General features: G+C 38.5%; 1 protein-coding gene and 2 long non-coding RNA genes across 5 annotated transcripts; 2 read left to right on the top strand and 1 right to left on the bottom strand.

The window, feature by feature from the left end:
- Positions 1–455: 455 nt before the first annotated feature.
- On the top strand, positions 456–7,865 carry LOC131227818 (uncharacterized). Of its 2 annotated transcripts, none has more exons than XR_009162510.1 (3): positions 456–905; positions 4,709–4,835; positions 7,656–7,865. It is a non-coding gene; the product is annotated as an uncharacterized LOC131227818 (long non-coding RNA). The 2 variants fall into 2 exon arrangements; XR_009162511.1 differs by lacking the exon at positions 456–905 and adding an exon at positions 1,556–3,003.
- Positions 7,866–11,047: 3,182 nt separating this feature from the next.
- LOC131228189 (uncharacterized) lies at positions 11,048–18,482 on the bottom strand. The gene is made up of 3 exons (XR_009162746.1): positions 18,352–18,482; positions 16,905–16,990; positions 11,048–12,309 (listed from the first exon to the last, which is right to left on the bottom strand). It is a non-coding gene; the product is annotated as an uncharacterized LOC131228189 (long non-coding RNA).
- Positions 18,483–18,692: 210 nt separating this feature from the next.
- LOC131228188 (UBP1-associated protein 2A-like) lies at positions 18,693–24,438 on the top strand. Of its 2 annotated transcripts, none has more exons than XM_058224052.1 (2): positions 18,693–20,133; positions 24,064–24,438. In XM_058224052.1, the coding sequence occupies exon 1, from the start codon at positions 18,772–18,774 to the stop codon at positions 20,122–20,124; it is 1,353 nt and encodes a 450-aa protein (XP_058080035.1). In that variant the 5' UTR covers positions 18,693–18,771; the 3' UTR covers positions 20,125–20,133; positions 24,064–24,438. The 2 variants fall into 2 exon arrangements, with proteins under 2 accessions (XP_058080035.1, XP_058080036.1); XM_058224053.1 differs by lacking the exon at positions 24,064–24,438 and adding an exon at positions 21,252–21,616.
- Positions 24,439–24,681: the final 243 nt, after the last annotated feature.

The raw sequence follows: 24,681 nt of genomic DNA on the forward strand, positions 1-24,681 counted from the left end.
TGTGTGACGCTTTGCTCCGATACTTATGCATTTATCGGCCAGCATTGGATTAACGCCAGAGATGCTTAAATCTTGGAGACAGGTAAGGCCCCACAACCCTTGAGGCAATGATCGCAACTCGGGGCAGCCGATGACATGGAGACTCCTAAGAGACTTGAGCTGTCCCAAATCATCAGGAAGAGACCTCAATTTAGAGCAATGGTTGATGATAAGAGTCTCTAGTGACTCCAATTGTTTCCATCCGTAGGCGACACGTCGTGTTTTTTAAATGAGCTATCTGAAACGTCTTGAGGCTTGGGAGGTTCGGTAATGGCCACAAAATCTCGCCGCATCCCGCGATGTGGAGGTAACAGGCATTCTCTGCTTGTGGCTTTACCATTGGTTCACGTCATTTGTTATTTTAAAAAATAAATAAAGAAAAAAAGTTCTGAAAATTTTAATAAAAGGAATCGGCTATAATGGAAAGAAAGCTGCGTTTCTCATTCCCTCGCTCCCCTTTTCCCATTCTCGTTCCCAATGTCACCACCAAGATCCTCTCCAAGATCATCGAGTATTGCAAGAAGCACGTCAAGGTGGCTGCCGACAAGATCCCCAATGACCGCTTCAACGATGACGAGCTTAAGGCCTGGGATGCTGATCTTCACCAGCAACCTCGTCCACCGTCGTACAACAGTCTCTCGATTTATCTCACCCTCTTGATCCCTCTCACCCACTTTTAACTACCATCTCTCTCTCACGCCCTTATGAAAATCCCCATCGAAACCCTAATCCCCTGCCAAGACTTGCATTCCCCCATCTCATCCTCCATCGAAACCCAAAGGAGCAGACGCCCTCGATCTTGTCGGTCAGCTCGACAGCGTCCAAGGCATGGTCGACGCCCTCTCCTCCATCTGATGGAAACAAACGTCTCTCATTTTCAACATCTTGAGTTGATTTTTATTTTTTATTTTGTTTTTGGAATGTTGTGTTATTTTTCCAAGTTCTTCATCTTTTTCTTTAGCTAATGATTGTTTCTTTAATGGTGGAAACAAGTTAGTGATTTTTTTAGGGTAATTCGTAGAGATTTTGGAATTTATTTTGTTGGAAGCTTTTGGAGATATTGAATTCGCACGGGAGCAGTTTGACCAAATGCCACTCAAAGGCTCCATCGTGTGGAACGCAATGATCACAGGGTATGCTCAGAGACCTATACATTTGTTCAATTTGATGCAATTGGAGAGGGTAAAGGCCAAATAGTAGCTTATTTTACGATGCAAGCATGATGTTCAAATCATGGTAGGACAATCTCAAGATCAAATAATCTTAATCATTCAGTCCTTTACTGACCTCATTTAATTGATTAGGAAAATATTCACCGATGGGACGGAGTTGTTGGATAGTAGACCATCCATGGGGGGCCTATCTAATGGTTGGTACACATCATTACTAGATTGTTGTTGCTGCGACATTTATCCTATGCTTATGCAGCACACAGACTAGAAAATCTATTAATTATTTTTCCTGGCACTACATTTTGATACTACCCACTATCAGGAAAACTTTATGATGAATAGACAGATCTGTTCAGTGATGGTAGAGCTTGCCTATTTATGCAGAAGCTCGTGTGCCAATATGGCATGCATGTAATACATGTGAGCTTTTCACTTGGTGGGTCACACTATTGAGCTCTTTTGGTCTAAAATGAGGCCATTTCACTCATCAGGCATGCCACACTATTTAGATCTTCTGGCCAAGAAGTCAGGTAGTTTCACTCCTCAGTTGGGCTAATTTTATTATTATTATTATTTTTTTTTTTTACAGAACAAACAGTTGATAGAAAAATTTGTTTTATCTACCCACTTGTTTTACACAATGTGACCCACCTGAGTGGTAAACTAAAAGTTGAAACAAACTGATTTTATTTTTTTTAGAAAATCTAGGCAGTGTGACCCAGTCAACGAGGCTAATCATGTTGCTCCGAATTGTTGGAACCGGTTCAACCATTCCTATCAAGCAGAAGTGATTCCCCAAGCATCGGTACCGATGATAGTGACTGACCCACAAGACCTAGAGTGGATACTTGACACTAGAGCAAGCCCTTATATAACCAACAATGCAGGTCTTTCAAATACTATTCACCCTTATTTAGGAAAATAATAAAATTATTATTGGTGATGGAAAAAAGTTATACGCATGTGGGCTCTATGTTAGCTACTCCGAGGAACTTCCACATTCGCTAGAAGGAAATCAAACACAAGCACTTCCAAAGATCATCCCCAAATAGGACATCTCCCATCACATTCCTTTCCTCACATATCACATGAATTCCTTAAAACACTAGTAGGGCAAACAAGATAACACAGCTCCAAAGCCATCCAACCTAAATGCAAGAACCTAATACCATGAACAATCATATACCTATCTAGGATTGGGTGAAGGCACCGAGAGCCTGATGGTTGAGACCTTTTATTCCAACTTTTTGCTGGTTCCCATTCACAAGATGACCACTTAACCTTTCACATGTTGCAACCAAGGAATCCATCCATGTAACACATAAAATAATGAGTCGGGATCCTCTGTTATTCGGTAAACAGGGACTTCCTAATTGCCTAATCCTCATTGGTCCACGTCACCACTCCCTTAAAAAAAACTAAAACAAAAAATCGGACTCCAAACTATTATGGAAAAAGCCAAAGGAATTAAAAAAATAATTAAAAAATAAAAAAAAAACGAAAAAGAGAAGAAAAACCCAAGGAAATGAAAGAAAATCCTCAGAGAGAGAAATGAAATGATGTCTGCTTCTCCCATTTCTCTACTTTCACAGGTCCCGAAAAAATCCTCAAATCCAAAACTCTAATTTCCAGCTCCAGATCTCATTCATATCCGTTGCTGGTCTAATCTCCCTTCACTCACCTTCCATCTCATCATCATCATCAGATTTCTAGAAGCTTATCTGCATCGGTCTCCATGCAGCAGCAGATCCGCACAAGCTCGAACGATCTTGTTTCTTCGATTCTTTCCAAGGTTCGATTTCGATATCAGATTTCTCGATAATCTACTTGCATTCGTTTCCTGTTCTTGAAAATTGCCAGATTTTTAAGCAATTTATGACGAATTTAGATCAAGAAGTAGGAAATGCTGATGGTTTTAAAGCATATGCCTGATATAACCATTTTAAGTCTGATCTCGGCTGTTTAATACCGGGCGATCAATTGTTATGATCGTTGTTGTGATATCGGGTAGTATCTCATCCACTCTGGAGCCCATGATTTCAACTACCAGGATTATCAGGAATGTATGTCAGGTGTACAGTTGATGAGTTTCTGCACCTGAGTTCACCATTTTGGAAATAACGGTGTCTCATTTACTGTAATGTGTGTGGCAATCTAGATTGCCCAAGTCACCAACCGACTTGGAGATGGCCCGTAATCGAAAAATTGCAATAATTCGATGATGGTTACTGTCCAATTTTTCCTTTTGAGTTGAGACAATGCACTATTTTACTTTTCACCGCTCATTGAATGAGTCTCGGTCCTCTATTATTCAGTAAACAGGGACTTCCTGATTACCTAATCCTCATTGGTCGGATTCCAAACTATTAAAAAAAAACTAGAGGAAAAAAAAAAAACAGAAAAAGAAAACGAGAAGAAAAAACCCAAGGATCCGGACTCCACTCGTTGCTTCTGCCTAATCCTCTTAGCCATGTTTCTTTCTCAGGTTTTCTTAGAGAAACTCAATTCCATTTACCTTTTTATGTGTTTTTAATGTTAGATGATGAGTTTATAGGTTTGAATCTTTCAAATCCTCTTATGTTTTAATCCAAAACACCAGTTTCTTCACTGGAATCAATATTAAATCTCACTGAAATTAAGTTTTGGATGTAAAACCAATAACAATTCGAAATCTCTCTTATTGGTGATGGATTATATTGAAGTTTTCTTTGTGCCCAAGATCCTAGAGCTTGTGGAGTCAAGTCATGTGGCCAAGGAAGTCAAGCACCCATTCAGGAACCTCCTCAAGCGACGCAACCGCTTGCAGCTGATTATTGTTGTGGTTATGCTAGTCAGCCTCCCTCACAAGTCTCTGCCTTAAGTATAAAACACCCACAACAAATGACAAAACGGGTCATTTCATAGCCATTGTGAGCATTTCGTAATAACGTGCATGACCATAGATAATCATACAATGATTAACAGGGTGGGCTGGGCCAGGCTGCTCTTGCTGGAAGCCTAATTTACAATTCCGACAAGTGGGTCTCACATTTCAACAATCTATTTTTTTGGGCTGTTGAGTCTCACCATGTATTTCATTTATAGGTAGCTTATTTTACATGCATCCAAACGACCCTTTACATTAATCTTGTAATAATTGGGGCATCAATCTCTCTCCCGTGTAGTAGTATTAACAAAAGTACAAGTATTTACTATTTACAAATTACAACATAAGCATTCTAAGACCTTGGTCAGCCAAGTTCAATACTTCTTGTACAGTAGAAAGTTTGCTCATGCCATGCTTGTTATATAACAGTATTTTTCTGGTCCTTATATATCTGTAGGTCAATTTACTTGTGTCTCTGTTGAGAGCAGACATGTCAGAGGCAGGTCAATAAACCACCATAATGGTTGTAACAACCACTATCGAAATTGTATAAACAAACTCAGTGCATACATTAATGAGGTCAGGTGACTTGTCTGTTGATGTACAACCATGCTTTGATAAATTTTTGTAGTAGAGTTGGCTACCGAAAGTTTAGATGAGAATGCAAACCAAGAGCAATCAGAGATGGTTTTCCAGATGACTGAAATTGATGATATGCAGGCCCCTCGTGACCTTTCGCTTGCACAACTTTTATCAAGGTTTGATTCATCATCCTGAGTTGTTTGTAGTTTTGTTGACAACTTAAATTTCTAAACATGTTTGTTGACAACTTAAATATCTAAATAGTTTTGTTGACAACTTTTATATAGGATTGCAACTACTATCATGTTGATCATATAGTTGTCTTTAGTTGTCTACATTGTACATTTCTACACATGGGCATTGTGTTGGATTTATCTATTGTACTGCATCTCATGGCATGGATGCCTCTTTTATGCATACATACGTTTTACTAATTAATGTTCCAAATAGGGATCATCATCATTTAAGACTCATCCAACTATGAACATGTTGTGATCTAATAATTAAGACAGTTGTCTCATTTACTTTGTCATACATGCCTCATTCAATGCCCTTCACAAAACAACCCAAAAACTCGAAAAATTAAAAAAAATTAATTTTTTTTTTTTTAAAAATCAAGTGAAACAACCAAATCAATGGCCAGCAAATGAAAGAATTATTGAGTTTTAATGTGTCAAATGTGCCCATTCCATACAAATGGACTATGATAAGGCAGTCCAATCTGTTGATATAATGGACCCACTGTAAATGGGAGATGCACCAAAAATTTGCCAAATTAAAGCATTCATGTGAGCTTTAACTTAGCCACCAATCCACATCCACAACTTTAGGTGCATCTTTCAATCCATTTTCCCCCTAATCATTGGGGTAGAATTGTTTCAATGATCTAATTTTAGAATTCTTAGTTACTTAAATGGGCCTCTTTTGAATGTTTATAGGTTTGGAATCTTCCATAGCAAGAAAAGGAAATTCACTTCTGAAAGACTTGTTCTTGTGTTTGTAGGAGCAAGCTGTATGATGTTTGTATGGCAACCTATGAAATGTGTACTGGAACTAATAACTAGTTGAGATTAATGACTTGGATTATTAGAAGGCGTCCCAATGCAGGTAAGATAAATAGTTTTTTGCATTTTTTTTATAGGGTTGGAAAATTTCTAAATATAAATGAAAGAAATGACAAACACCATGTAAGAGAGCAGAATCTATATCAGAATAGGTACATGCATCTGTGGAAGTGATACAATTGATGGACTATGTGATGAGATTATACTTGAGGCGTTAATATAATATTGTCCCAGTATGATGGGGTTACACTTGAGAATGTGATACGGTTGATGGATTAAGTGATGAGGTTACCCTTGAGGATATGATGTGATTGTGTGATAGTGTGAAGTGGTTCCACTTGAGAATATGGTATGGTTGATAAACTGTATGATGAGGTTGAGCTTGAAGATATAATATGGTTGTGTGACAGTGTGATATGGTTCCACTTGAGAATGTGATATGGTTATCGTACTATGTGATAAGGTTGCACTGGAGGATATGATATGGTTGTGTAATAGTATGATGTGGTTACATTCGAAAATATGATATAGTTGATAAACCATGTGATTATGTTGCATATTCGGATATGATATGATTGTGTGATAGTGTGAAGTGGTTCCAAATTAAAGAATGTGATACGGTTGATGGACTATTTGCGCTTGAGAATATGATATGATTGTGTGAGAGTGTGATAAATGATCTACACTTGGGAATGTGATACGGTTGATGGACTATGTTATGACGTTGAATAATCCAAGGTTGTGTGACAGTGTGATCATGTTACACTTGAAAATATGATACAGTTGATGGACTATGTGATGAGGTTACACTTGAGGATATGATATTGTAGTGCGACAGTGTGATAAGGTTACACTTGAGAATGAAAGAAATTGAAGGACCATGTGATGAGGTTACACTTAAGGATATGATATGTGGTTATGTGAGTGTGATGTGTCCACTTGAGAATGTGATACGGTCGATAGACAATGTGATAAAATTGCACTTGAGGATATGGTATGGTAGTGTGATAGTGTGATGAGGTATATATCCACTTGAGAATTTGATACGATTGATGGACAGTGTGATGAGTTTGCACCTAAGGATATGATATAGTTGTATGATAATGTGATGTGGTTATACTTGAGGATATGATATGGTTGATGGACTGTGATTAGGTTGCACTTGAGCGAATCTAATCATACTGTCAATGGTATTCTACGTCGGATTCGATGTTTCTCTGTTTCGAATGATATTAGTTACTGTCATTTTCTCAGATTTCTCAATTGTAGAAGTTCTACCAAATTTCCATTTTGTGCCTTTTCTTTTGTATTGATTCTGATGGTAGGATTGAGTATTTAGTTTATAGATCAGAACAAAAGAAAACTATAGGTTTTTTTTTTTTTTTTTTGGTGAGAAAATGTAGTTTGTGCTGATATATAAATTGAAATGCATATTTGAAAGCCAAGCTAAATAGATTGATGCATATAGTTAGATGCATGTATTATGAGTCCAAATTTCTGGTTTGAATTTATGGTGATAATGATACCTAATTCGTAGTGGGAATTGGGAAAGGTCTTGGGAGGCGCATATTCGATGTATACATCCAGGTATCACTTTCCTTATCATTTAACATATGAAGGTGTGTTCTTTCAAACCATATTATGTTCAATATCTTTGAAAGTACTGCAAGATTTTAACATCCAAGATGAAGCCAAGGGCTCCAAAAGAGTTGTCATAAAAATGTTCATGGAAAATGTGACAGCCACAGCCATGGAGATCCACTTCTTTTGCGCTGGAAAGGGACCTGCTGCATTTCATTTCAAGCAACTTTCGGGCTGCTATTGTTAGACATACATGTTTCTCTAGGTTCTCAACCATCCTATTTCTGTGTTTTCCTTGCATTTAGTTTTCATCATTCTTTAATTAATTGATTCTTTGTTTTTATGTTGCAGAGTCCTCTAGTGGTGGTTCGCCCTTGAATAATTATAGAAGACGCACAGGAGAAGTTATCGATATAGCTGTCGGATGTGTAGGTGGACTATTGATACATGCATCCATTTTCTATCTATGGTGGATGAAGGATGCACCTGGCCATATGCGAGTGCGCACAGACTCACCAAGAAAAGGATGATGACCTTTTCTTTATATTTTCAGCATTATTGTAATTGGTTCATTATTGAATGAATGAAGGATTATGTAGGTGGTAATTAAATGAATGAACGAATGATTATACCGGTGGTAATTAAATGACTGAATGAATGATGAGAAGTTCTCCTAAAATATAGGACATAGCTACGGATATTGACTGTAGCAGTTATCAAATTGGCATATGCTATGGTTACAGCACTACTTTTAGCTCAAATACTATCCGTATCGATACTTATAGCTACGGTTTTTATCCGTAGCTAATTTTGTGGTGCATCCCAGCTCCTTACTTTGGTGCTTCCTTACATTTCTCAAAGATACATCATGGATTAGCATGTTGTCCCTACTAGGAACTCCAAATAAAATTCAAAAATGAAGCTTAACAGTATATTAACAAAGTTGGCTTTAAAAGATGTCATAAGAAAGAACTCATATGGAAAAGGCTGGACAAATTGAAGGGAATGATTGGAAGTACCACATCCAGAGAAATTAAGCAATTGAGAATTATTGTCAACATTGAGCATGTAATAAACCTATAAATAGATTAGTATGAAAGGAATCACGATTAGCAACAAGAAAATTATGCAGTAGTTAAATATTTAAGCAAATGGAATATGCACATATGTTTAGTTGAATTCTGTAGCGTTTAAGAGCTAAAGCATATGCTAAGAAGAAAGAACATAAGCAAGCAGCCCAGTGTGAGATTCATCAATAGATTAATGGCTTATTTAATGGTAATGGGCTAATGTAGTTTCACACCCTCATATATCCACCTGGTCAACATATGTAATGAATTCAGCTAAAAATTGGTACATGGAAATGGGTTCTATATTTACCCTAGTTCAACTGATGGATGTATTGAGGGAAAGAAGTGCACTCTCTTTCTCACTCAGCAACATGTACTCTTTGACAAAAAATTGATGAACCGCTACAAACTAGAGTTTTGTATAGTGTGCGTGTGCAATTGCCTGATACTTATATAAATTTAAGATTTGGCCTAATGACTTTCTTGAGTGCACGACAGATCGCTTTTTTCAGGGATTTACTGGCTCTTTTTTTAAATTTATGTGCTTTTTAAGGATTTGTTGACGCTTTTTTCAAGATTTACCGAGGACCAGTAGAAGCACTGGAAAAGGCCGCTGGCTGCCAGCAAATGATTTAGCAATGCCCAATTTTTCGGCATTTGTCTAACCACCACAATAACTTTCACCGGTGGTTTTTTTTAAAAAAACCTTTATTGGCATTTTTTTACCACCGGTGAAGGTCATTTTTCCTATAGTGCTACGTGATGAGATTATACTTGAGCATGCGATATGGTAGTGTCACAGTGTGATGAGGTTACACTTGAGAATGTGAAACAGTTGATGGACCATGTGATGAGATTACATTTGAGAATATGATATGAGTGTGATAGTGTGATGATGTTATACTTGAGAATGTGATACAAACGATGGACCATATGATAAAGTTACACTTGGGGATATGATTGGTTGTATGATAGTATGAAGTAGTTCCACTTGAGAATGTGATATGGTTAATGGACTATATGATGAGGTTGCACTTGAGGATGTGATATGGTAGAGTGATAGTGCGATGATGTTACACTTGAGAATGTAAAATAGTTGATAGACTATGTGATGATGTTATACTTGAGGATGTGATATGATTGTGTGACAGTGTGATGTGGTTGTTCCACTTGAGAATGTGATACGGTTGGACTTTATAATGAGGTTGCACTTAAGGATGTGATATGCTTGTGTGATACTGTGATGTTGATCCGATTGAGAATGTCATAGGGTTGTTTATTTTGGCAAAGATTGTAGTTTATTTTTATATATCTAGTTTTCAATCTTCATTCATTTAAATCCTTTAAAAGAAATAATGAAAAAGAAAGAAAATAGAAATTCTTAGGTCCTAAAGAATTTCAAATCATAGCCGAGGCACACAGACTCAAGTGCAACCTCATCATGTCGTCCATTAACCATATCACATCCTCAAGTGGAACTACTTCACACTAACATACAACCAATCATATTCTCAAATGCAATATCACATATAGTTCATTAACCGTATCACATTCTTAAGTGGATATACCTCATCACACTATCACACAACTATATCATATCCTCAAGTGCAACCTCATTATATAATTCATAAACCGTATTACATTTTTAAGTGGATATACTCACACTATCACATAACCATATTATATCCTTAAGTACAACCTCATCACATAATCCATCAACTATATCATATTCTCAAGTGTAACCACATCACACTATCACCCAACCATATCATATCCTCACGTGTAACTTCATCATATAGTCCATCAGCTGTATCACATACTCAAGTGTAACCTCATCACACTGTCACACTCATATCATATTCTCAAATGTAATCTCATCATATAGTCTATCAACTGTTTCACATTCTCAAGTATAACCTCATTACATTATACACTACCATATCACATGCTCAAGTACAATCTCATCATATAACACTATAGGGAAAACGACCTTCACTGAATGCACCAATCAGCCCGCCATACCATCTGCTCCACCAATCCTTGCACTGAATGCACTGAAGCACCCAAAGCCCAAACAGACCATGAAGCAGAGGACCACTCTCATAAGACTCCACTCAAATGAGATACCTGCCTTGCAGAACCCTGAATAGCAGAAGAGATGGAACCAGTTTTACCAAAAAAAAAAAACAAAAACTGAGATGACACCCTAGCGAAGGACCCACCACCCTCACATCCTAAACCAATGCTCGAAGGCCATGCACCATAGGTGTCCAAACCCCTTGACTAACCAAAACCTGCATTAAATTGAAAAGCTGTTAACATTTATCAGCTCAATTGAAGTGCAGTTATCAGTTCATTAAACTGCTTTTGGAATGTCATCATTGATTTATCAAGAAACTCCATTAAGTATCTGCAGGCTACTTGCTCATTACGATATAAGAAACTCCACATCTAGATTATTTCCTCTTGATTGAAACTATCAGGTTCTGCTGCGCATCCAAATACAGTCATAATCAATTGCTAGATAAGAAGAGCAAGTACCCATAAATAAAAGTAAAGAACAATCAATATTCCATAACGAGTTCTTCTCATTGTAATACAAAAAAGCCTTGCATTCATTCCATCGTGCCAATAGTCTTCTTTATATTCTAAGAACAGTATACAAGCTACAAATAAAAAGAACACTTGATTTCATTAAAAACCCCACTTTTGCCGATCTTTCGTACATAACTTGAACGTAAATAATCCCTTTGAACAGGAAATAATAAAACATCTCGGCTACTAGCTGCAAATACATATATACGTGTATCATTGGCTTACATGGGACTGGTAAAAAAAATGCCCAATAAAAGAGCCACGGAGCATCACGTGGGCGACAGGCCTAATAAAAACCATGCCTGAAACCGTTTCCCAGACTGACAAAATTCTCCAAAGAAAAAGAAGTGAAGAAATATGAATCCATGTGCTGAGTAGAAGGGGAAGAAGAAGACTCGTGATGAAAATCATCATCGGGGTAAATCAGGAGAGAATGGGATTCTGGCCGACCTACTGATGGGAAAAGGTATTGGAAGTCATAGGGTGGAAAATAAAATGGTACCGCCTCATCATCCTCAAGAGAAGGGACAACAGATGAGAGTGCATCATAATTGGGAAGACTGGCACGGGACGAGAAGCTAGAAATGTCACTGATGTAGCTGTTTTGGGTAGAAGTCATCGACTCCAAAGGATTATGAGGGTATTCTCTTGGGAAAAGGGAATGAATGTCTGAGAGTTGAAAAAGCATGATTGAGGGTAGTCCAGCTGTATATTTTGTGGATCTGAAGACGGCAATGAGCTACATAGGGTGTCATATGCTTGAGGAACTGAACCTATAGCAACCTTACATTGTGTCGAAATCCAGTCACGAAGCTTCTCCAAGGTCTTATCTATTAAGCTAAGATTTTCTTGGAGACTTTGTAGAGGTAAACCATCAGCGCTAAGATTTTTTAGCTTCGACAGTTTGTTCTGCAACTCAAGTTCCAAATTCTTCTTCCTCTGAATCTCCAATGTCTTCTTTACCTCATCTATTCTCTGTCTCATGACATCTGCGAGATCGACCTTCCGCTTGCTTTTGTCTTCTGTCTTTAACCTTATCAAACTGATCGTGATCTAACTCTTCATCGCAGCAACTATCAAATATCCCATAATCTGTACTCGCTCGTCTGAGACACCGCATGACCTTCACTTCATCACGACCACTGGTCTTAACAGTCATTTGCATCTGTTGCAGCTCAGCCGCTGTAACTTCTGCTTCATTTTGAGAAATTAATGCAGCATCGTCGGGCATCCTTCCAATGTTAAAAGGTGTATCTAATGTGAAATTTCCGCAACTTGAAATTTCCTGATATTCTTTCGTGAAGCAATTCCGAATGCATTCTGTCACCATCAATGTTCACCTGTATTAAAAATAAAAATAAAAAATTATGAAAAAATCAAATTTATATTTCACAATGCATGTTCATTAAATATTTGCAAGAAAAAAGAAAGCCAAGAGAATAAGCAAAATTAAAGGGTCATCTGATGTGCAGGTTTCCATACATGCGGGGCACATGGTTTAGTGTTCCAAACCGTTGATCTGAGGGGCCAATTTTGAATTAGGGGTGCCTTAGAAATCTCCCAGAGCACCAGATTCTAAACCTTTTAACATTTCTCCTTTTCTACATTGAATGTGGAAAATAGGTGTTCTTTTCTCTGAACATCTATTTGTAGGCCACCATATTGAAGGGTCGGGATTTTCCTATCTGGAAGAGTTTTTAGGCATCCCTAATCTGTGGCGCAGTTTGCATCACTTGACCATGGGCACCAAAGGTACAAAATATTGTGCATACCAAACATTTGAGACCTATACAAACAAGTTCAAGTAATTCTCAGTCAAGATTTCAAGAAAGTGAACAGTGAATTTTGCACAGTATATTGTTGGATTTATCAATCGACGTATTTCACAATAGAACTTGTGTGAATATGATCATTGATGCATCCAATCTATGAGAATACATTTCAGAACATTGAGCATGCATTTGGAAGTAGGCTCACTGCCACAATTCTAGTGGAATACATTCAAGAGAGCATTGTGTTTGGAAGTACATAGAAGGCGCATTCTGCATTGAGCATACACGAATGAAAGTCTCTGTGTTATGTTTACCTGATCAAGGAACCAACTTATCCATGACGCCCTAATTGCAGGGGCCCAGAAGCAACAGACCATGGGCTCAATATCGACCGCTAGTGTAAGCCTATAGTACTTGGGAACTCACTTGTATCTCCACCATGATATTAAAAATCGGCTACGTTGTGGCTGTAACAGCCATTACGTAACGGTAATGGTGGGAGCTGTTACATGATACGGGGTTGTAGCGGTGCTACTAAAAATTTGCCTATAACAGCCGTAATGAGCCGCTACGGACTCATATCAGTCCAATATGGGGCCAATACATTTTTTCCTTAAATTTTTTTAAAAAAAAAAAAAAACCATTGTATGGCCATAACAGTTGTTAAGGGAGCCATGATGACCGTTGTAGCCCATACCATAACAGTCATAAGGCTGGCCGTTATAGCCATCATTACTGTTATTGAATACCTTACTCTCCACTAGTGGTCCTCACATTTACTAACACTCCCTCATATATATTCTTAACAGTGTCAATATACCTTCTTGGGACTCCTTCCTTTCCCAACATCCGCCAAATTAACTCTCAAGGAACCCCATTGTATGCTTTCTCTAAATCAATAAAGACCATGAAACCAAACTAATTTTTCGATACATTCGCCTCGTGCCTTGGTCTTTATTCAATCACTCTCTCCCAAAATTTCATAGTATGGCTCATAAGTTTAATCCCAAGATAGTGCAGCTTTGTATGTCTCCTTTTTTCTTATAAGAGTAACAATGATTTTATTAAAGAAGTGCCAAGATGACACAAAGGCTACAGACAAAGAAAAAAATTTACAATCTTCTAATGATTTGATCCAATAAGCCCATTCCACAACATGAAGATGAGCTTTTAAGAAAACCTCCTCTACCTTTAGGGACTCATTGTGGAAGCACCTCACTTTTCTTTCCCCTCAAATAGCCCATAAAAAATCTACCAAAGCTTTTACATTTCTCCCTAGTCCCACCCATGCCAAAGCAAAAATAACTCCCCGATTGATTCTGGCATCACTCAGCATATGTCAAAGATCCTGAAAAAGCTACACATTTGCCTAGCAAACGAGCATTGGATAAAGAGGTGATATGCAGTCTCAGCATCCGCCATACACATCTTGCACACATTGGCAACACCATTGATTGGCTTTGGAGGTAGTCTATCCAAAGGCCGCATCTTTCGGGGGAACCCCATAGTGCAACACGTTGGCAATGAACACATTGGACCATCCCTGTCTGAGTGTCGCAAAAAACTGTAGGAGGACCAAACCAAAAAGCCTATATGTCTCCTTTGTACTTGTAAACAGTACCACCGTACTTTTCCCCCATTCATCTCAGCATTTGAATGGAAATAGTTTAGGTGGCTATAAAATCTTGCTATAGGTAATTGTACTTTCATATTTCTGCATGGCGAAAACTCATTGCTCGTCTTTTTCCCATGGGTAAAATCATACATTATGATGAACCATGCAAATATGCAGTTTTGTGTACCATGTTGTTTTGATTTTGTTCTTTGCTTCTTGATCTGCCATCGTCCTCCTTCAGTGTAACTGAGTGGGCTATTGCTTTTCCATCCAACCAGCTCGAAATTGTTACTCCAATCATTTGGGATATGAGTGTGCTATTAGTTTTTTGCCACTTCCATAGTGTGTTGTAACAACTGTTACACAACGGTAACGGTGGCAACCATTATGCACTACGAGGTTGTAAAGGCTGTTATGGAAAAATAACGGCCTGTTACCGGCCCGATACAGGTTTTCTTTTTTTTTTAAAAAAATACCTTATTATAACTGTAACGATGGTGGCCATTACAGCCATGATTACCATTACAGAATACCTTTGCCACTTCTACTGAAGTTGATGTTGTTAAATGACGCAGGGATGAACGTGATGAGGATAACTACTCCGAATCCACGGAGCTTCTCTGGACTCCTCACAAAGACTTCTTGAATCCACGAGGAAAGAAAGCAAAAAATAGAAATAAATTTTAATAAATTCGAAATTGATTAATTGATTAATAAAAACGAGTTCACAACCCTTTAAATAGGGGTACCAAGCAATGGGAAAGAAATCAGAATCAAACTACAACTCAAATTCCTAGAATCTGTGACTTACTATAAATAGTAAACTTACTATTTTTAGATGGTTGTGATGTCTACTAGTGAGCAAGGTTTTCGCCCAAAAATAGTAAGTGTCTTATTTGGCTTCACCAAACCGTTCTCCTAGTTATTCTAAGCTCTTTTCACGTTGGGCGCAACTCCTAAAGCCCGACGGATGAAGAGTTATAATCAAACTAAAACTTACTATTTATAGTAAAAACAAAATTAAAACAGGGAAACGACCGTCGATCTAGGGGTTTTTCACAATTCTGGTCTACATAACCCGGCGTAGCGGGGTTGGTTGGCTAAAGTAGCTCGTTCTACCTCAAAATCATATATTTTACGTCAGCTAACTCATTCCGGATTGCGAGATACGCCCGATCTAAGGTCCGACGGTCCGGATCACTTCTGTCGTCGACCGGGCCTTTTCTGATCCATCTTGGCCATGAAACTATCCGCGACCCGCTCTACATCATTAAACTGAATATGCCCATTAAGAATTTTCTCCTAATGGAATTTCCACTCTCTAATGAAATCCACTATTTTACTAAAAGAAAAAATATACATGTATAGGTTTGGTGATATGACTAGGTTTGATGAAATTCGGGGATCTAGATCATAGGGTTGTATAAATTCAGCAAACTAGAAGATGCATCATTGCATATATAGGAAACAAGATTGGCCTTGTATCATTTCTTCTATTAGGAGAAATGAGCTCAACTGAAAATTTTGGGCTGGTTTGATGGACGTTCTCCATTCCACTTGATGAAGAATGGCTTTTTGCATTTTCCGAACAGAACGGCCTCCTCAACTTGACGAGCACAATAGCCATTTGCGCCCTTTTCCAAAGAGTAGGTTGGTATCGCATACTCTCCTTGACAAATTGACTACAAAACTCTATCATTTATGTATGTCTTTCACAAAAAGGATAGGAAAGATACATCATTCCTATCAACACATCCACACCAGAAGGACCTTCGACACCTCCTGCCTTGCACTAGCATATGAATTGCTTACATCAAAGTGCAGTAACTCTACAATTCAATGAGTACAAACTATAGACATTACTCAATACCCAAAGGTTCACTAGCCCCCACGTGCACCTTGAAACACAGTACACACTCCAGTTTGGTACATGTGTGGGCCATTTGAACATTGCATGATGTGGACCTCACCATGCAGATGATCTGGTGCACAAATAAGGTTGGTCCTCTCATCAGGTGGGCCCACCTCACATGATATGGATATTTCATAAAACCTTACTAATGGTCCACAATAACATGCATGACCTGTCCGATGAGCAGACATGATTTTTGTGTCCGGCCATCTTGACAATGAGGCCCAGATGGTTGCAATGATAAGATGTCCCACATGCATGAATTGGTGTGTTTGCCTTGTAGAGAGGTCCTATATTGTAACGTAACTGGCAAGAAATTTGCATTCATATTTTCTCAAAAAACGGACCAATTCCTAGGTCTGAGACAGTTATAGACATTCAACGTTCCTTGGAAAGGACTCTATCCTAAAACAATGGAAAATTTCCAGTCGTAATTCAGAATATGGGAGAAAGATCTGAGTAAGAAAGCAATAGATTCAAAACATAGATTCTGCAATCCATCAAAATCAACTTTGGAAAGCAATAGATTCAAAACATAGATTCAGCAATCCATCAAAATCAACTTTGGATCTAAGCTAAATCTAAATTTTCAAAGATTTAATGCAGGCAAATATAAGTTTATGGGGAATGATTAACCTCCCCATTGCAAATTCCTTCCAGCGATGAGAACTCTTGCACAAGCGCGAAAACATCTCATAATCCAAACAGCTGTGTCTCTTTTCCTTATAAAACAAAACACACACAAAAATAAAGAAAAAAGGAATCAATCAGTGAGATCTATCCAAACCATGAGAATTCAAAGATCAGAAATATGAAAACTTACTTTTTACAGAAATTTCAAAGCAAAGTTATCTCAACATCAAAGATCTAATCAAAACATGCCGTTATATGAAAGAGAAAAATAATTTAAAAAAAAAAAAAAAACCCTAATTACTCATCAAACTATTAGAAACCCTATAAAAAAAATAAAAAAAATAAAAAAAAAAATCAAATCAGAATACATCAATTCAACAAACACTAGCAAATTAAACCAAAATCAAAATCCCCCTTATATAAGATATATTAAAATAATAATAATATTATGAAAATGACTAACAACCCACTGTGTGATCTACCAAAATCAGAACAATGACATGATTTAAGACATGAAAAAAGAACCTAATTCACCGAACATTACAAAATAAAGCAAAATAAAAATCCCCCCAATATTAGAGATTTACCAAAAAAAAAAAACATAAACATAGACACACACAAAAAACAATAATAAATTATGCAAAATGACAAACAACCCACCATGTGATCTACCAAAATCAGAACAATAGCATGAATTCAAATATGAAAAAAAAAAACCAATTCACCAAACATTACAAAATGAAACCAAAATGTAGATCCCCCAATGTAAGAGATTTACAAAAGAAAACACAAAATAGATAATAGAATCATGGAAAATGACAAACAACCTACCATGTGATCTACCAAAGTCGGAATAATGGCATGATTTAAGACATGAAAAAAGAACCCAAATTCACCCAACACCCAAAATTAATAATTCACCCCAAACAAAATCTTTCAATAATAAAACCTTTAAAACAAAAAAAAAAAAAAACCAACAGATTTACCAAAAATCAGAACAGAGACATAATCTTTGACATTAAAACACAACTCAATTCACAAAAAGCCAAAACCAAAACCCCAAAAGAATTCACAAGAAGAAGAAAAAAAACCACCATAAAAAGGACAAAAAATCATAACATTTCAACCAAAATCTAGGGTTGTAAAAATAATTTGAGATAGCAAAAAATAAAAAATAAAAACAAAAAAAAAGACCAACAAAACCCACCAAAAATAAAAAAGAACAAAAGATTCAATCAAAATCTATCAACAGAATACCACCCGAATCTTACCTGTCACAAAATTCACAAATAAAATTAATAAAAAAATTCTGAAAGCTCAAAATTCACAAATTACAAAAAAAAAAAAACAAAACCCCAATTATCCTTTTCTTAATTTAAGTGCCATATTAATAATAAAAAATAAATAGTAAAATTTAGTAAAAAATAAAAAAGAGTAAAAGATGTGATACCTTGAAAACAGCCAAAACTCATTGAATGAAGACAGCCTTTTTTTCTTTTTCTATTTTTATTTTTTGAGAGTACAATAAATGCTTCCGTCTTTGATGGGAGAAGTTGGATTTTTGCGTAGGAATTTCTTCGTTTTTTCTTTCGGAGTCTGGATCCTCCGTTATAGCCGACGGAGGCTCTTTCTTTTCTTATGTTAATTTTCCTTTTGTTTTTTTTTTTTCTTTTGTTAAAATTTTTCAGAACTTTTTTTTTTCTTTATTTATCTTTTAAAATAATAGATGACGTGGACCAATGGGAAAGCCACAACAGAGAATGCCTGTTAGGCTATAACAGAGGATCCGAACTCCTCCCAGTTATATCCCCTTCGCCCCCGCTCGCTTCTGCCCTAGAAGTCTTCTGAAACCCTAAAAAAACCCCTAGAAATGGCCAAAAAGAGGAAACCCGAGCAAAAACCAATAGTCATAGAAGACGAATCTTCCCAAGAAGAAGAAGAAGAAGAACAACAAGAACAAGAGGAATCCTCAGAGTCAGATTCTGAAGAGGTCGAAGAGGAAGAAGAAGAAGAAGACGAAGAAGAAGAACAACAACAGAAGCAAGGAGATTCATCCGAAGCCGAAGAAGATTCCGATTCGGAAGAATCCGAATCGCAAGACGAGTCATCCAAACGCGATACGATTCGTAATCTCCTCCAGCCCTTCGGCAAGGACCAGCTCATCGACATCCTCAAGGCGGCTGCTCTCAAGAACCGTTCGATCGCGTCTCGCCTCATCTTGGCCGCAGAATCCGATCCGGTCCACCGCAAGCTCTTCATCCATGGCCTCGGATGGGACGCCACCAACGACACGCTCCTATCGGCGTTCAAGATCTACGGTCCGATTGAAGATTGCAATGTCGTGACTGACAAGATCACTGGTAAATCCAAGGGCTATGGGTTCGTGCTGTTCAAGACCCGTGCTGGCGCCCGTAAGGCGCTGGAGCAGCCGCAGAAGAAGGTTGGTGGGCGGGCGATTTCCTGCCAGCTCGCGTCGTTCGGGCCTGTCCCCGGGGGGCAAGCGGGGGGGTCCAGCGAGTCGACAGCGGGACGGAAGATCTTCGTCCGGAATGTACCTCCCAATGTTGACCTTGAACGGCTCCGGGCGTTCTTCGGGAGGTATGGCGAGATTGAGGGCGGCCCTGTGGGATGTGGACGGGGGTTTGCAATCTTCACCTATAAGACTGCAGAAGAGTGTAGGAAGGCGTTGGAGGAGCCAATTAAGGTGTTTGAAGGGTTCCAATTAAGTTGCCAGCGGGCAATCGAGAAGGCCCCAGCAGGCAATAAGCCGGTGGGGCCCACACTTGGGGCGGGAATACTGCAGCCAAACGATCTTGCGCTAGCCTACAATTCAACGGCTTTGTTGGGTTTGAATGCAGGTATGTTAGGTCAGAATTTGAATCCGGCAGCAGCAGGTCTTGTGGGTCAGAATCCGGCATTGGGTGTGGGGTTGTCATCTGCAGCAGGTAGTGGGCTGTCACCTACTGTGAATCGGAGCAGCGGGCCCTCTTCTCTTTATGGGGTCGGATTGGGTGCCACGGGACTCAGTGGACAGTCAGGGATCAATAGCATTAGCCCGAGTGTTATCGGGAGTTACGGGTCGCAGGCAGCTCTGCAAGGATTGGGTGCATACCAGAGTGCACAGTTCGGTCAATCATCAGCGGCAGCGGCAGTGTCTGCGACGAGGTCTCAATCTGGTATTGGATTGATTGGAAGCTTTCCGCCGTCTTATCTTGGACGCTAGATAAAACAGGTAATCTTGATCCCATTTGTGATTTTCACTGTTAGTGTGATTACTGGTTGGAAGAGCATCAATTACGTATCTTGGGTATCTTTCACAAAAAAAAAAAACCCCGTATCTTGGGTGCATTTGGATGCACTATTGAATTGAATTGCAATATTAGTCTAGTAGGGTGTAAATAACCAACGTATAATTTCCTTCTTCTGCATTCGTATAAAGAGACTGAGCTCTGAACTGCAGTTACATTGTTTTCAAGTTGGAAATGAAACGAATGTAACTGCAATTTGCAGGGAAGCAGTGTTTCTCATTTCTTCCTCATTAATAATGTCACCAATTTGATTCACTTCAGCATCCACATGCGGCCGTAGTATAAATTAGTGAATATTTGTGCGTTCGAACTTTCAGAATAACGTCTATATTTATTGACTTGGTAGTCTTCCAAAAGATAGCTGTATTGCTTCTACAAATGATGTAAACTTAAAGCCCAATCCCCTGCAGAGAACTTTTAGCACTTCTTTGCAATGTCAACTGCCAGCATATCATGTCGTCACAACTCCATTTTTTCTTTGTATTCGGTTTGGTTTCTTACACATATGCTTGCATCGACCTACTCAATATGTTATACATTGGTAGACACCTAAAAATGAGCCATGTCTTTTTGGTTATAATACATATTAGAGATTATGATTGTTGGTTATCAGGATTACTTTTAATCCTTGCCAAAAGGAAACATTATCTCTAAACACATTATGTGGTTAACTATAATGAGAAGAACACAGTTTTTTGGTGTCTAAGAAATAGACCCTTAGGGTGTGAATTCCTTTGCGTGTAAGGATGTTGATGCGGCGGAAGAAACACTGGAGAACTCATTTAAAAAAGACAATTAATTAGAATAGAGAGATAACATTATGCAGATCCAAGGGTGAAACCCATGATCCACATAATCAATGATAAGGTCCCATCATCTCCTGGTCAGTGAATGGTATTGTTTCATAATGTGTTCATTCAAGGAGGAGGACCCCATGATAAGATTGTTTGATCATTAGTAGGTTTACAATCTAACAAATTGTTTAATTTGTGCTTACTGCCAGGTTTATGGGTTTCTTAATTTGGTTCGTTTTATTTGTTAGAAATCCTGCTTAGTAGGTAATGCTTCCAGTTTACCCCACTTTGGAGTGGAAGGAGGTGCATTAAAGAATTATCAGGTGCCACTGGCATTAAATTTTGGAAAGTTATGAACAAGCCTTGCCGGATAAATAGCTTTCATTGTTGGGAGAAGACACATCGCTGTGGAGTTATTTTGGAATGATGGGTGGGGCATCCATGTCTTTAAGGCATGGAAGTTAAATGGTGTGGAATCAATTGTGGCAACGGAGAGCTCTGGTTCTCAAGGGTTGCTTGTGATGTCAGATTTGGCTTGTTGACTCGAGTTTTGGAGGACAAGTACGTAATTCAATTATAAATATCTAGTAAATGTTTGAGCTCGTGAAGTACATACTGCATGTACCTAATCCATTGTATATCACGATGCTGCCTGTGACCCAAGTGGGTGACTGTTAACCTTATTCTTAAAGTGGGCTACACATGGCATTTGTGTTCAGGCAGAGGATTAGGACAGTTTTGATCATCTAGAACTATCTCTTGCCATTCGGGGAGTGGGAGCATTCACTGAGGGGTAGACAACTGCTGCCGATTCCTATCTACAAATAGTATTAGTCCCCAACTCAGGACTTACATTTGAAAATTAGAAAATTTTCATTAAAGGCATGGGAGCTTGAGATGGATTATGTGAGTCGACAATCATTTTACCTCAAGGTTTCAAGCATTGGCAACAATGGCAGCCTATACAGGTTGGTTCGGTTTCGTTTTCCTAGTGATTGACTCGTGGTGGTCTTGCTTCATGCTGCCCACACTTACAGCTTGATATTGGAAGGTGAAGCTCCCCCGTTGCATTTGGATGGTGATAAAGTACTAACAATTTCATCTTTGGAGTAAGAACACAGTTCTAAGGGCTTCCAATAGGGAGGAGCAGGTGGCTATCCAGAAGGCGATCTCTTTGGTACCGGGGAATATTTGTGGACCATTTCACGGTGGAAGGGGATTAAGACAGTGCTATAGTGGCTTTGTGTGAAGCGCTGCAGAATTGTGCCCTTATATTGAATGAGATCATATTGAGCAATGGCAGGGCGTAGTGTCTTATACTGTGCAGTTGAATGATAAAAGAAAAGGTTAACAGGGGTAGAAATTTTGGGGCTGTTGGTTTACTCCAAAATGTGCTTCGTCGTTTATGCACCCTTGCGTCCGCATTTTGGGGCATGTTTGAGCAGGAAGTGCCAAACACTCACTGTTCACAAAAAAAAAAAAAAAAGCACTTAAATGCAAGAATAGGTGATAACATATCTTGTTCTCATGTTGGGTGGTGGGTAGGCTGTCCCATCTGCCAAATTCCAATATCCAAAGTCTGACTCTTATACTTGACTTGAAATTTGAAAGGAAGTTGACGAGTATCAGAGACTCAAGTGGTTGGAATTACATTAGATTCTCATGATGCTGGGTATATTGATTATGCTTGTTCTAGGTTTTAGGATTTTTCTAGTTGTAACTTGAACACATGGTGTGGTGCCAAAACTCTTCTGTAGTTCGTTGAAATCTTCTGTTGCACAAAAAATTGAGATCTTTGCAATGATGCATGGGCCTGGTTACACTGAGGCGATGGCGCAAGCTTTTGCATGTTGAAATTAGAGGTTCTTTTGAGATTTGCCACAACCTTACATTGTCCAAATGAAAGCTTGCCCAAACCCATCTATATTCTACCCAAGAAGGTTCTAGAGACTCCTAGCCATGTTTTTGGTTTGATGTTCCATGTTCTTCGAAAAGTAAGGGATTGGTAAAATATAGGGTTTCATCAGTTACAAAAATGTTAAAAACAAGTGTTTCTTGAGGTGTTCATGTGGTTGGCTCCACTCTATGGAGGATGCCCAAAATCAATTATGAGATTTAATGACTTGCCAGGCATTGGCCATGGAGGTTTAGGCTCTGCTTTTCAATTGGGGTTGCAGACTTATCTAACCATGGGGTTGAGATGCTGTTGTATGATTTTGTAAGCTGTCTTGATTTCTGATTCATTTTTCTGGTGCCCCCTTTGTCATGTGACATTGCTTTCTTGATTTATGCTTCTTTTGTTTCAGATAAGCATTCAGTTCACATTGATAAAATAATCAAGTGTTTTCTGATAAGTTCATATTCCAAAAGTCAAAAAAAGGCCTCCAAAATAGAGCCACCTCTTCCAATAGTCTCCTGTTGCCTACTGTAGATTGACATCTGGCCCATCTTTCTAAGATTCTGTACTCAACAACCGTTGCAGATTGGTTTCTGTCTCCCAAAACAATGATGCGCTTTATGAAAATCAGAGGGGCCATTAGGGTGGGGATTGTTTGTCCTCTTGTTTTGTTTCAGAAAACATGTGGACTTGTCTGATTACAACTCCAAATTGAGGTGTCAACTAGGAGCGCCGCTGTCACAGAACCCAAATGAGACAGGAACCTGATCAAATCTGAAATGAGAGGGGCACTGCTAGATGACAACTTAATTACAGAGCTGTTACCCTTGCAAGATAACCACATATTCCTCAGTGCATGGAAGTGATTTGAAACCACTTATTTTAAATTTTTTTTCCTTCTTTTTTTAAAAGTAAAATTCAGGGGACAGTTGATATCATGTTCTTACTGAATTTCCCTGACAAACAATCACATCAATCAGATGCATGGGGCCCCAGGATATCATATTAGATATCCTGTTCAGGACACAGCTGATTAGATATTACCTGTGCATTCCATGTTTGGATTTTTATTGTGCTTTCTGCTATCATATTAGATATCACACCTCCCTAATGTACCATCATCTCCAGAAAAACCCATCTTATCCATGTAATTGCTCTTTTAGGTAAAAGCCAACTGAGAGATGGACAAGATCTAATTATACAGGAGCAGTTAAGTGCAGCATGACGAAAGAGAAGGGTAGTTTTTTCTCTGGCTCAATGTCATTAGGGAGATCTAGTTCGCCAGGTCAGTTAAAATGGCCATGTGCTCTGTGCATTGTTAGCTGTAGTTTGGTTTGCCAAACATACATTAATCATATCTAAAGAGTTTTTTTTTTTTTTCGAAAGGAATCTTTATGTTCCATCTGATCCCCTTACCAATTTGCTGTTAAACATCTTTATTCAATAGTTCCAGGACAATCAATGGGATGATAGGACTGAGTTTTTCCGGGTCGAAATTCAAACTGGTGGGACTGGGCCTTTTGGAAATTATGGTTCGTTGCCTTTGTTGCTGTGACAGTCGTGGTGGCTGTGATAACTGATGTTTTATAACCTGGACTGGAGAATCAGACTGGTTTGGACCAATGGATCTAGAAATCTGCAAGTTGACTCAAAATGCAGTGGTGTTGAGTTGACTCAGTGAGATTTCAAGCCCAGTCACTGGGTCCTGGGTCTGTTTCCTTTGTGATTTGTGATGACTCATGTCAAACCCAAGTACTCTGTCGACTTGACATGACATGACC

This window comes from Magnolia sinica, chromosome 15, assembly GCF_029962835.1.
Source record: "Magnolia sinica isolate HGM2019 chromosome 15, MsV1, whole genome shotgun sequence".
NCBI lineage: Eukaryota > Viridiplantae > Streptophyta > Magnoliopsida > Magnoliales > Magnoliaceae > Magnolia > Magnolia sinica.